The following is a 12,955-nucleotide window of genomic DNA, read 5'->3' as shown; positions in this document are numbered from 1 at the left end:
GAGAAAGAGTCGATGTGAATGACGGCCGGTCAGTTCTATAAACCACGAACCGCTACTGTACTTTACACATCCACAGTGATTATTCTCACCCGGGGTGAGGATAAACTGGATATTATTCTCACCCGGGGTGAGAATAAAATTGATACTAATCTCACCCAGTTTTTTCGTTTCGGGCATCATAGGACCCCTGTGACTGAGCGCTCCAGGCGACAAGACTCGTCTCCCTCTCTCACTCCGCTGGGCGGGCCAGTTCTCGAGCGCGGGAGGGGAACACCAAGGAGTTTAGAACTAGATTAGATCTACTTTTAATCTCCTTGTTCACGGCGTCACTTTTCGCCCGATTCTGTTACCTTTAGTTAGCGTGACCCAACAGCCCGCCGGAGCTCCCCGGCTGGGGGTCACGGGGTTAATGAACCCTGAAGCGTCTTTGCCGCCGTCGGTTAAGAAGTACGCATTTCTGTCTACGTTTGAAACGATAACTTCTTCCCCTTTCCGCACAGCAAACCATTACGCACATGTTCTAAAATCTCAATGTCTTGAGATTTATTCTGCGTTAGAATGGTTAATTTCTGTGCCGTAGTTTTTGTTCAAGACAAGTGTTTGTAGAGTACCCAGTTTGTCCTGTTTTAGTTACATTATGAATAAATTATTGTTTATTTTAAAAAGGCACGACAGATCTGTCCAAAATCTGCGTTAAACTGACTACGAATATCACGTCTTTTACCATGAGAAATCTTAAATCTGTGCGAGTAGTTTAATAGTCAAGTTATAAGAGAAGAAAGATGCACATCTCCATTTTTTAACTAAAGACACTCCGCGTTAGCTCTTGTTCTTCCACTAAACAAGAGAAAGTTACTCTGCGTTTGTTCATGAATCATGCTTTGTCTGTGGCAGCCTGCATACAACTAAGAAAGATATATTATGAGATTTTTAAAAACGCAAAAGTGTGTTAATACATGGGTAGAGATGAACTTCTTGTATGGAATAAAAATAATGACAGCTAACACATTGATTCTTAGTTTTTGTGTCGGACATATGCGCGGACGCTTATGAATGTAAAAAAATCAGAACATTGTCAGTTGTTGCAAATGGTTATAGAAACGAAAATAAAAGCTGGAAAAGCCTGGTGCTGATTCAGTGTCACTGGAAAGCTAGAAATTATTCTTATGATGCAATCACAAGAAGTCATCCCTGTTATTCAGTCAACTTACAAAACCTAGATCTAGCATTTTAAGAAAAATAAAGAATAATTTATGGAGTGTAACTGATAGCCTACTGTTACGTTGTAGATTTATTCTGGCACTAAAATATGTTTAATGTATCCCGCGAGCTCATATGACCTGATGCAGTTGCGAGCGCCGTACAGATGGATAAAGTTGCAAAATTACAGCTTCCTATTATACGGGCAGACACCATCTTTTCTGAGTATCTGCACCAATGCTATGTTGTTCATGTTCCAAAAGTTCGACTGTTTTTGTCATGCTTTTTTTTTTTATATTGATTTTTTTCATTCACACTTGTACAAAAATGTTTACAATTTAGCACTGCCGACTTCAGCACGTCTAACGAAATAACCAGACAAGTTACAATGTCCGTTGTTTTTTGGGTCACAAGCTAAAACTGTACATTGAAAAGTACCAAAAATGAAGTCGGCCCAGACAGAGCCGCGATAGGGAGCTGACCTCCGTGACCCCGACGTGATAAGGCGCTCGGCGGGGAACCTCCCGCTACAACTAAAATTCCACTGCCGGTGCGCCGTGCGTTGAAAACAAATTTTTTTCATTCTTTGCCTCTGTAAAGATAAGAAAAAAAGTGTTGTTTTTTTCTATTTTTAGATACCAAGTAAGTAGGTCACATATATGCAAATGAAAAATCATACACACATAATTATTGTATCAAGTCAAAGTCCCTCCGATAACCTTTCCATTGATATACAACACTTTTTGTGTTGACCTACACAGGAATTTATAGGATTTTTTATTCTACGTCCACCCTCTGTACCTTAAAAAAGTGGCCAAAACCCAGAACTGTTGAGAGTTAACAATATTCTTCGTTCTGTTCCTTTAAAAACCCGCTTCATCCGACTTCTGGTTAGTTGGGCCTGTCATCAAGGCCGAGCCCTGTCAATGAAACTGTTTCAGACGCGTTTGCACTAAGTATGTGACAAGACCTCGTGTGAGTATTGCATGTGTCGAGGGCTATTGGTTTTCGGGTTCAACAAAGTTTATTCACACTGGTCGAGGTGTCTCTCGGGACTTATCGTAGGGATGGGTTGAGAGATTCGTTGTGCTTGGCTGATTGGAGCTGAGGTCTGTGCAGGATGGCGTGAAGTAGTATAGTATGCCCTTCTTGTGTGAATATGGGATCAAAATCGTACCTTGTTACTGTTTGAAAATGTGCACCTATATATATATATATATATATTTTTTATATATATATATATATATATACATATATATATATATATATATACAGTTGAACCTGCCTTAACGGAAACCTGTATAAAAGGGAAACCTGTCTTACGGAATCTCCCCGCTCCCCCCTTTATATATTCCTCTTTAATTACCTGTATAAAACGGAAACCTGTCCAACGCAGAAACGGAAAGGAAAATCAGCTCCCTTCCGAGGGTTTCACCTGTCTAAGACGGAAAATGCTTCGCCTGCTCAGCCCTGATTTGAAACAAAACTCACATGAGTTTGGTTCCGCTGGCTATAAACTTAACGCCATAGCCATGCCGCTGGGCGAGGAAGGGGAGTAGGGGTGCAATTTGGGGGTAGATGTTACCCTATTACCCCATCATGTGAGCCCAGAGCGATGCAAAGATGGTCAAGGTAGTGTGGGTGTGATATCTCACGACTGTCCGTGAGAGTGCTCGAGTAGCGAGCCACTACGGAAACTTTCCCGGGTAGCCAGAAGCCAGAGGTATGAAATGAGACTGACCAATGCCTGCCGCCCTGATCGTACGGCCAGCCGAGTTCCTTATCATTGTTACTTGATGCCAGTGAGAGGTGGCATTGGTTGACTGCTTGTTACACCGGTGGGTGAGGCTAAGGGTGGAAGCAAAGGAGATGTTCAAACGTTTCTGTTTTTAATAGGTCAAACAGTGGTCCTATGAAAGGCAAGCACTGGTGGTAATTGGATAAGAAAGACTGACGCATGTCATTATCAGACAGGATAGCAGTTGAGAGGTGTGAAGTTTTGACCACTGCTTGCAGATCGGATAAGCGATCCTTGATCCCACCGGCTGGGCCTTCGAACCCTCCCCCCCCCCTTTCCATCTCCCCCTAAATTTCCCTGTCTTAGACGGAATTTTTTTCTGGCTCCCTTCCGATTCCGTCTTATATTCATTGCATTGGTGATTAAGTAGGTACCGCAGGCGAGCCGTTTTCAAGGCAGATAGCTACGGCTGGGGCCAGATTTGGACAACTTCATCCAACTATTAGCTGGTTTTAATTTTGGTAAACACTAATAAAAATTATACCACTGTTTTCTGTGTCTTTCCTTCTCCATGGTGAACGAGAAACTGATACTTATGATTGCAAATTTAGTTTTTAATTGACTAAAGTTTAACACGGGAAAACTCGGCCGTCTCGCAATTTTGCGCGCTTAGATTTGGGGGGGGGGGGGGGGGGGGGGTACTTGTTTTAAATTTCGATTTCTCAGTCGTGAATCATCGAATTTTCTTGCGGTTTGAAACATAAAAATCTGGGATTCCAGGAGAATTTCCGGGGGATGTGTTTATGTTTTTATTCCGAGCGGAAAGCTTGAGTAGTAGCCACATGCGATTAAAATTAGAAATGACGCATCTAATTTTAGTAGTAGCCTACGATGTAAAGACGAAGAAAGCATTTTAAAATATATGAAATTCGACACAAATCGGGCTATACGTGCCAGGATCATATTCCTAGACATCTCTACCATCAAGTTTATGTGTTTAGAAAAGCCAACTACGTTCCACGAAGTAGAATTATTACTTTTTCTGAAGTAAGGTAACAACCACTTTCGGGAGATCGTCATTCTGCCATTGCGGCTGTTCCATCGCCCATTTCCACCCCCTCTGACTTGACCCAACCAGCAGACGATTATAATGATGGTTCAGTAAAAGAAACATTCGATAGATCTGTTTATGGCGTCAATTTACGTAAGTATTATCATAATTTTCTTTTAGGATACTTATGAATATCGTGTTTTGAAAAATAAGACTAATCGGCCACCGCTTGCCGTGTGGTTGGATTGTTATTGTTTCGTGGGAATCACGCCGACCTACATTTCCCCCACCTCATAGTGAATTAATTGCGATCTATACAAATGTATCGCTTCGTGGTGGTATTTTTGCTGTCTTTTCAAATAAGAACACCTTATTTATTCTAAATGCATCGAAATCTAAGCATCTCAGGTCGACAAAGTGAAAGAATAAAGCCGTGAAGAGTTGAACTGGGAGTTCTATTTATAGTAACATGTCATCACACACTGCTAAACACTCGGAAGGGGGTTACCCGGTGTTAGTGTTACCGATAGAAATGTTCGTAGATCTATTGTTTGGCATTTAATTCGGTAACAAAAAAGGCTAGATCTACGTTCTTGATTGGTGTATATATTCAATTATTGAATCAACCAGCCTTTTTACGTATTCTTAGACTTAGTTAGACTTAGATGTCACCTGATAGGCTAATTGGAGATGCCCCCCCCCCCCTCTTTCTTCCATCCACGTACTGGACACACGATGATACATTGTAAATGATTTGTATTTCCCCAGCCACTGGTTTCTTTCTCAGCTAAAATGATAAATAAATCTAGAACTAGATCTATATTATACAAGATGAACCACGGTAGAACAGTATGTTGATTTAATTCCAATTTTTAAACCCCCTGAGCAGAAATCTTTATTTTCTGAACCAATATATTGACGACTTTTTCACATTATTGTCCATATCTGAAATGTTTGGAAGGTTTTTTTCTTTCTATAAACTAATTCACTGTATAGAGCCTGAAAAGAGCTTTAATTTGATATATAATTCAACCTTGTAGCACAATTTGTTGATTTTATATGAATTTTTTTTCCAGTCGGCAGATGTTATAATTTTCACTCAATAGTGGCAGGTTTTTGGGCATTATGGCCCTATTATGGAGTGTTATGAGAGGTTTTAGTAAACAGTTTTCATTTGGCCCCGTAGAGCTTGCATTGAGCTTTAATTTGATGTATGATTTAGCCCTGTAGCTTAATTTGTTCACTTGTTGTGATGCTTTTTGCCCGAGGATGTACCAGAATTCCCCTAATTTTTTTCCAAGAGGCGTTTTTTGCACCGAAGCCCACTTCAGAGGAGTCCAGAAAAGTTACTTATGGTCAGAGAGGTCTGAAAAAAATTCAGCTAAGTCTATGCATGTATTTGTAATGATTATGTGATTTTCACTAATGAAGAAGCAGTTTTGACTAATTTGGAAGAGGTTAAAATAGGGTTCTGAGCTCTTAATGACAAATTTTGGCATTTATTTTCAATTTTTGAAGGCCTATATCTTGGAAACCAGTCATTCTAACATGCTTTGATTTAGAGATATCAATATTTGTGTTGACAGCTCTTGAAAAAACAAAGTTTTCATTGATTCATTGATTAGATCATGCACTTTGTATTTTGGAACACCTCAAACATGAGTGAAAGTCGCAGTTGAAAAGGTTTCGTTCAAAAATAAAACTTTGAAATACCATATCTCGATTGTTTATTGATGGATTTTGATAATTCTTTTTTTAATGTTCTTGTTTCATAGAGTAGATTTGAACCCCTGAGGTTTAAACGTCAATATTGTTCAAAAAATTTTTCGCTTGTGGTACCTAGATTAAGGCTATATGAGTCACGATGTGGTGGAATCAGGCGCTCGTCATTTTTTGGGCACATCTTAAAGGTTGTTCATTTGCCTTGCTTTCGATAAAAAAAATTATTTATTTATCTTGAACAGAAGTCGAGGTGTTTGGGATTGAAGGATATGGGATCGCCTGTTTTCAAAAGTAAAATTATCGAGAAAATGACCGCCAAAGTTTGGTAACTTCAATAGCTTAAGAGTCCTTGAAAACTGAAAATTACACATTTTTTGCTTTTAAACAAGGTTTTGAAGTAAAATTTATATGGAAATGTCTTTTCATATGAACATAAAAGGTGTTTAGTTTAAACGATAAAAGTTGCCAAACTTGTGGGAAAATGCTAGTTTCTTGACTTTCATTATTTTGATGAGCGCCTTATTTCACCATGCTGCCTCACATATGTTAGCTATTTTCAAGACTACGAGAGCTTCAGCATCACAGCCATCTACGCTCCCCCAGTCTTTCCAACTCCCAACTACGAGAACATGCTCTTTTACAGTTTTTTTCCCCTCTACTTTGAGCCCTTTTGTGATTTGTGATCTTATTCGTGCATTGGAATCCACTGTAGTGTAGCACAACTGTGTGGTTTTTGCTGAGGTTTGCAATTGTTATTGGCAGGTCATTTAGCTCGCTGTCTCTGTTTGAAATGGTTTGTAGTACGGAAAGGTGTCTATGAGGAGGACTATGTGGTGAGAGGAGCGTGGGTCGGATGGAACGCAGTCCAGATTGATCTATACTAATTGTTTTAATTTCTATAGACATATCTGTGATTTTTTTCCATCAGTGTTTTTCCTTTCTCCTTTCAGACGACAATGGCTTCTTCCAGACCCCATGAGAGGTCTTCAACAGCCAGGCCAGAGACAGACGGTTCTCTTAAGCCTCGTACATCACTAGATTCTTGTCTTGATTCGGGTGTCCAGGTTTGTGACATTATATCTCTCTTGGGACAGTTAAGTTTTGTTCTTAACCTACTAGTGTGGAAATCGACGTTTAATTTGTCGTGGATGCAAATATGGTTAATCGTTGTTGTGCTTTAAAAATTCTTTGTGCTTCGAAGATTAAATAAACTTTGGGGTATATCGTAGTTTTCATAGTAACAGTAATTAGCAGTTGTCACTTTCATATCGAGAAATTTGTCTTTTGTGACTCAAAAATAAACTGAAGTTATAAAAATTTCAGAAGGTATTTGATGTAAGTCCACCATACGTCAAACTTGTATGGTATGGATTTGAGTTATTTGATAAGAATAAGTAAAGCTGGCTTATTTCATGCTTCATTGAAAGAAGAGTTTAAAAAAGTCGGTGCTTGCTTGAAAATATTTTGCAATCTCACCCGACTTGGCCTAGGTTGGTCTTCTTTCCAAATGGGTGGAGACCTTACTTATGGAGTTTTGTGTCCAGAACCCATGTAGTGCTGTACTTAGTAGATGATCACAACTTGCAAGTGACAACCAATAGTGTAGTATTTTTGAGCACCTGTTTTTATTGTACTGTTAATATGTGTATTTTGATTGTTCTTTTTATTGTACATATTTGTACCTCTTTTTTTTGCATATATGAATTTGTTATTACTGTCTTTGATATTACGAAGGGATAAGATAGAATGGAGAGAGAGGGACAGACAGTTGGACCAGGTAAAGAGAGACAAATGGACAGACGAGAGAGAGAGAGAGAGAGAGAGAGAGAGAGAGAGAGAGAGAGAGAGAGAGGAGAGAGAGAGAGAGAGAGAGAGAGACCACAATATTCTTGAATTAGATGTTAATGTAGGATGGTTGTTTATTATTGTTTGTTTTTTTACGTAAGTGAAGGCATATCAATTGCTATGTCTATACAGTCTATCTTTTTTATTTGGATTTGATTTTTAGCTTGCATCTCTGCTGGATGATCCAGACCTGCAAACTTTGAACAATCTTGGCGATGAAGGCCAAAGTGAATCAGGCTCAAGAGACGGGGCTGAACACATTCCTGTGAGTACATGGCTGCTCAGATTCACTCTCTGAGAGGAGGGTTTAGTTATAGCGTCTTTGACTTTTTTGACCCTTCAGGATATATATGATATAGATTCATTACAACAAATCCACCAACTGATCAGCACTCTGTGTCTGCATTATTAGAAAATTATTCGGAATTCAGAACTAGATATCCCCTTTATCCACTGGATTAAGATAGGACTGTTACCTACTATATAACAGCCCAGGATCTCCTTTTTTATAAAAATAATAATAATATAAATTACACTTTTATTTGTCCCAGAAGGGCACTTTGTTTTACAATGGCAAACATACATACATAAATACATGATTATAGATACGTACATACATAAATACATACATGCATAAATACATACATAAATACACACTATTACACAAATACAGAACAGTTTACAAACAATGCCACTGTCGGTCGCCACTGTGCAGCGCCCTGAAATTTGAGCTAGGGTTGTCGTGTCTTGCTCAAGGACACACTCCAGTGACCACCCATCTGATCCCCGTGTCACCGACACTTGCTTGACATTGCTTGAGTCAAAACTCACTACTCACTTAGCCACTGGAGCCCCCTGAGGTTGAGCCCTGTTTCCATCTTTCCTTCTTTAATATCAGGTTTGTTAAAGATGTGGCCTATGTCCAGCTGTGCATGGTTGAAATAATTGAATGTGAAAGCTTATTAAAAATATTAGGAAAAATGTAGATCTTGTTTTAAGCTTCACATTGTCTTGAGGACTTAGTGCTGTAAGTTATAGATGATAGATGACACGGGCATGCATTTGAACACCTCCTTTGCCCCCTCCTCTGGGCTCCTGACTCTTTCTGCAGCCTTTCTACTGCTACTCTTTGGCTCCTCTTAACTGCTGTCTTTCTGCCACACCCCTGATCTTCTGGTAGGAAAGATCTACACCTAGCCTTCTCGGACAAGGGCGAAAAATCTTGGAGGGCCCGTGTGCAAGTTGCGCACGTTAAAGATCCCTTGGTGGTCTAAAATCGATAAGAGTAGGCTTCGGCCGCCACCCGGGCAAAATTCAAAATTTCCTACCAACGAAAAAGTATTAGGTGTGTCCCGCGCGCTCATATGACCTTATGCAGTTGCGAGCGCCGTAAAACCCTATACTAACCAAACCAAACCATGCATTTGAACGAATTGGCCTTTTTCTTGAACCTCGGTTACGGGAGATTTCAGTACAGAATGCCTGTGTTTTTGTCAGCTGTGCCAGAGATTGCTGGTTAATTTGAAGTCTCGCTTTGTATGATGTGCAAAGGGAAGCGATAGTTATAATGTACTGCATCAAAATGTCAAAATGTATGTTATGAGATGTGACATCAGCGGTGTAGGGATTAGGCTCTTGAACTCTCAACTGTAAAGTTGCAGGTTCAAATCCTGTCAGGGGCCAAACGTTTTCCTCTTGGGAAAGACATAAAAAAAAATTTCCCTTGCTTCACCCAAATGGGAATGGGTGCCATTTTACAAACAACAAGAGTTCTTGTCAGTTTGTTAATGTTTTAGCTTGTGTAATTGCCGGCTTGCACTCTATTGTTCCCAGGAAGATGAAAATGTTTCTGAGTGTTCGTAGGTCTGCAGGGGTAATGATAGTTTTAAAGGACATTGAGCATGGATAGGCACCATTAAGATGTTGACATTATTATTATCATTATTATATGATCTACTTACAGTGGAAGTTGAGGGTTGATTTGTAGTGTGTGCAATATTAGGTCAGTTGATGTCATGCTGGACTAAGATGTGGATTGCAGTGGTTAAAATCCCTGATTTTGCGTTCATGCAACGAACCTTAGTCGTCAGAATTTTCAACTCGTTGCCACTATATTCGGTCTGTTGGAGATGACTGTTAAATTGAAAATCCTGGAGAGAGAGAGAGAGAGAGAGAGAGAGAGAGAGAGAGAGAGAGAGAGAGAGAGAGAGAGAGAGAGATTTTCATAAAATTTGTTTTTCTAAGTTGGCGAAGGCTTGTCCATTGCTATGTCTACACAGTTTTACCTTTTTTATTTTTTTTATTTTTATTTTTAGCTTGCATCTCTGCCGAATGATCTAGACGTGTCTAGTTTTAACGAATTTGGCAATGAAGGCCAAAGTGAACCAGGCTCAGGAAACGGGGCTGAACACATTCCTGTGAGTACTTGGCTGAGAGGCGGGTTTAGTTATAGCGTCTTTGACCTCTGTGACCCTACATGACATTGATATAGACTCATTACAACAATTCCACAGGATGATCAGTGCTGTGTCTGCATTATCCGAAAATAATTCGGAATTTGGAACTCGGTACCTGTTTTAACCTGTAAGTTTGTAGGTTTAAATCCCGCCAGGGGCTGGACATTGTGTTTGTGGAAAACGCTTTTTTTAAAATTACAAATTTCTCTCGCTCCACCCAGGTTGGAATGGGTACCCGCTAGTGCCGAGTTTTACCTGCAAAAAGTTTTATTCACAAATAAAGGAGCACTCGTTTCTAGTGTTCGCAAGTAATGAGCGAATAAACAAATCACTTGCTGTTTGTGACGGCATGAACGAACAAGCCCACTGAGCCACTGACACTAATCTTGGCTGGCTGGTTCAAGATGTCACAACACTGTCCTGCCAGCGCCTTGTGTAGCGATCTTCAAGAGACAATGCACTTTTCGAGACATGTTGATTCTATCAACCTGGGGTCCGATGTCTGCAACTCATTTCCTCGTTTCTTGATTCGGTAATGAAAAGGTATGCCTAAATCTAGGCTTGTTGAGCGATTGGTCTGACACTGTGACACAGCAAGTCCATCGTCAGTCCTAGCCTGTTGCGCAGCCTCTTCTTGTCAAGTCTCTAGCCTACAAATTTTGGATATGCCGAATGTTGGGTGATCAGTGGAGCATCTTGGGCCTATTGCGGACTGTATTAGTGATTAGTTGAACCCACTACTGCTCGCAATGTGGTCCACTCATTTTCCAGTGCACCCTCTATGCTCGCGGGTGTCAAATCGGTATTGAGTGCTCGCTACACCACTAGTACCCGGCTGCAGACAACAAAAGATCTTGTCAGTTTGTTTGGGTTTTAGGGTGTGTAAACCGCCGCTTGCACTGTATGGGTCCCAGGAAGCCGAAATTATTTCTGAGTATTCTAGTCTAATGGGGGTAATGATAGTTGTAAAGCGCATAGAGCATGCTGCAGAGTATGGATTGCGTCATGTAGATGTAATTTTTATTATCATTATTGTATGTGGCGTTAACTCTTATTTAACTGGAAGTCCGTCTGAAATCTAGAGCTATTTATTTTGGTTATAAAACAAATCTATTAATTTGTTGACCGACTGCCTATAGTTCAGTCGTTCTTTTGCCCCCTATTTCAGGCTACAGGTTCTTCTGCCGTTTACCGGGAGGGTTTTTTGACTGCCGATCCAGAGACAGATGGTTCTCTCAGCGGTGATAATCTTCAAAGTGTTAGTGATTGTTCAAGTTTCCAGGTTTGTTTGGGTTTTATTTTCCTGTTGAGACACTTATTTTTGTACTTGATCTACTTACAGTGGAAGTTAAGGGTTGATTTTTAGTGTGTGCAATATTAGGTCAGTTGATGTCATTCTGGACTAGGATGTTAACCCCCCTCACCTCCTTTGCCCCCTCCTTTGCCCCCTCCTCTGGGCCCCTGACTCTTTCTGCAGCTTTTCTACTGCTACTCCTTGGCTCCTCCTTACTGCTGTCTTTCTGCCACACCCCTGATCTTCTGGTAGGAAAGATCTACACCTAGCCTTCTCGGACAAGGGCGAAAAATCTTGGAGGGCCCGTGTGCAAGTTGCGCACGTTAAAGATCCCTTGGTGGTCTAAAATCGATTTATCGCCACTCGGGCAAAATCCGCGCGCTCATATGACCTATGCAATTGTGAGCGCCGTAAAACACTTTACAAAAACAAACATAAGATGTTAACTGCAGTGGTTAAAATCCTTGATTTTGCGTTCTTGAACCTTAGTCTTGAGAATTTTCAACTCATTGCCGCTATACTCGGTCTGTTGGAGATGACTGTTAAATTGAAAATCCTGGAGGGAAGGGACAGACAGATCGAGTAAAGAGAAACAAAAGGACAGCCCAACGAGACAGAGAGAGAGTGATTATTGGATTTGATGTTAATATTGGATGTTTTCTTAAAATTTGTTTTTTTAAGTTGGCGAAGGCTTGTCCATTGCTATGTCTACACAGTTTTATCTTTTTAAAAATTTTGATTTTGATTTTTAGCTTGCATCTCTGCCGGATGATCTAGACGAGCCTAGTTTTAACGAAATTCGCAATGAAAGCCAAAGTGAACCAGACTCAGGAGACGGGGCTGAACACATTCCTGTGAGTACTTGGCTGAGAGGCGGGTTTAGTTATAGCGTCTTTGACCTCTGTGACCCTACATGACATATGATATAGACTCATTACAACAATTCCACAGGATGATCAGTGCTGTGTCTGCATTATCCGAAAATAATTCGGAATTTGGAACTAAGTACCCGTTCTAACCTGTTGTAGGTTTAGATCCCGCCAGGGGCAGGACATTGTGTTTGGGGAAAACGCATTTTCTAAAATTACAAATTTCTCTCGCTCCACCCAGGTTGGAATGGGTACCCGGTAGTGCCAAGTTCTACTTGCAAAAAGTTTTATTCACAAATAAAGGAGCGCTCGTTTCTAGTGTTTGCAAATAATGAGCGAATAAACAAATCACTTGCTGTTTGTGACAGTAAAGAGAAACAAAAGGACAGCCCAGAGAGAGAGAGAGAGAGAGAGAGAGAGAGAGAGAGAGAGAGAGAGAGAGAGAGAGAGAGATTATTGGATTAGATGTTAATATTGGATGTATTTATTTTTAAAAAATTTCTTTTATGTTGGCGAAGGCTTGTCCATTGCTATGTCTACACAGTTTTATCTTTTTTTTTTTTTTTGATTTTGATTTTTAGCTTGCATCTCTGCCGGATGATCTAGACGTGTCTAGTTTTAACGAAATTGGCAATGAAGGTCAAAGTGAACCAGACTCAGGAGACGGGGCTGAACACATTCCTGTGCGTACATGATCAGTGCTGTGTCTGCATTATCCGAAAATAATTCGGAATTTGGAACTCAGTACCCGTTTTAACCTGTAAGGTTGTAGGTTTAAAT

The 12,955-nt window shown here is 40.3% G+C and overlaps 1 protein-coding gene across 4 annotated transcripts in view; it reads left to right on the top strand.

Annotated features, from left to right (window-relative positions):
• The window catches only part of LOC101845177 (E3 ubiquitin-protein ligase RNF34), a 38,280-nt gene that overhangs the window by 12,943 nt on the left and 12,382 nt on the right, over nt 1–12,955 (top strand). The window contains exons 2-7 of one of the 4 annotated variants that reach the window (XM_013084675.2): nt 6,662–6,775; nt 7,720–7,821; nt 9,872–9,973; nt 11,181–11,294; nt 12,059–12,160; nt 12,757–12,858. In XM_013084675.2, coding sequence (XP_012940129.1) covers nt 6,668–6,775; nt 7,720–7,821; nt 9,872–9,973; nt 11,181–11,294; nt 12,059–12,160; nt 12,757–12,858 — 630 coding nt within the window. In that variant the 5' untranslated portion in view covers nt 6,662–6,667. The remainder of the gene's footprint in view (nt 1–6,661; nt 6,776–7,719; nt 7,822–9,871; nt 9,974–11,180; nt 11,295–12,058; nt 12,161–12,756; nt 12,859–12,955) is intronic. The other 3 variants (XM_013084677.2, XM_005102031.3, XM_013084678.2) reach the window with 3 other exon arrangements.

Source organism: Aplysia californica, unplaced genomic scaffold (assembly GCF_000002075.1).
Source record: "Aplysia californica isolate F4 #8 unplaced genomic scaffold, AplCal3.0 scaffold00309, whole genome shotgun sequence".
NCBI lineage: Eukaryota > Metazoa > Mollusca > Gastropoda > Aplysiida > Aplysiidae > Aplysia > Aplysia californica.
Note: the sequence above shows the minus strand (reverse complement) of the source record. Positions and strands in the feature narration are given on the sequence as shown.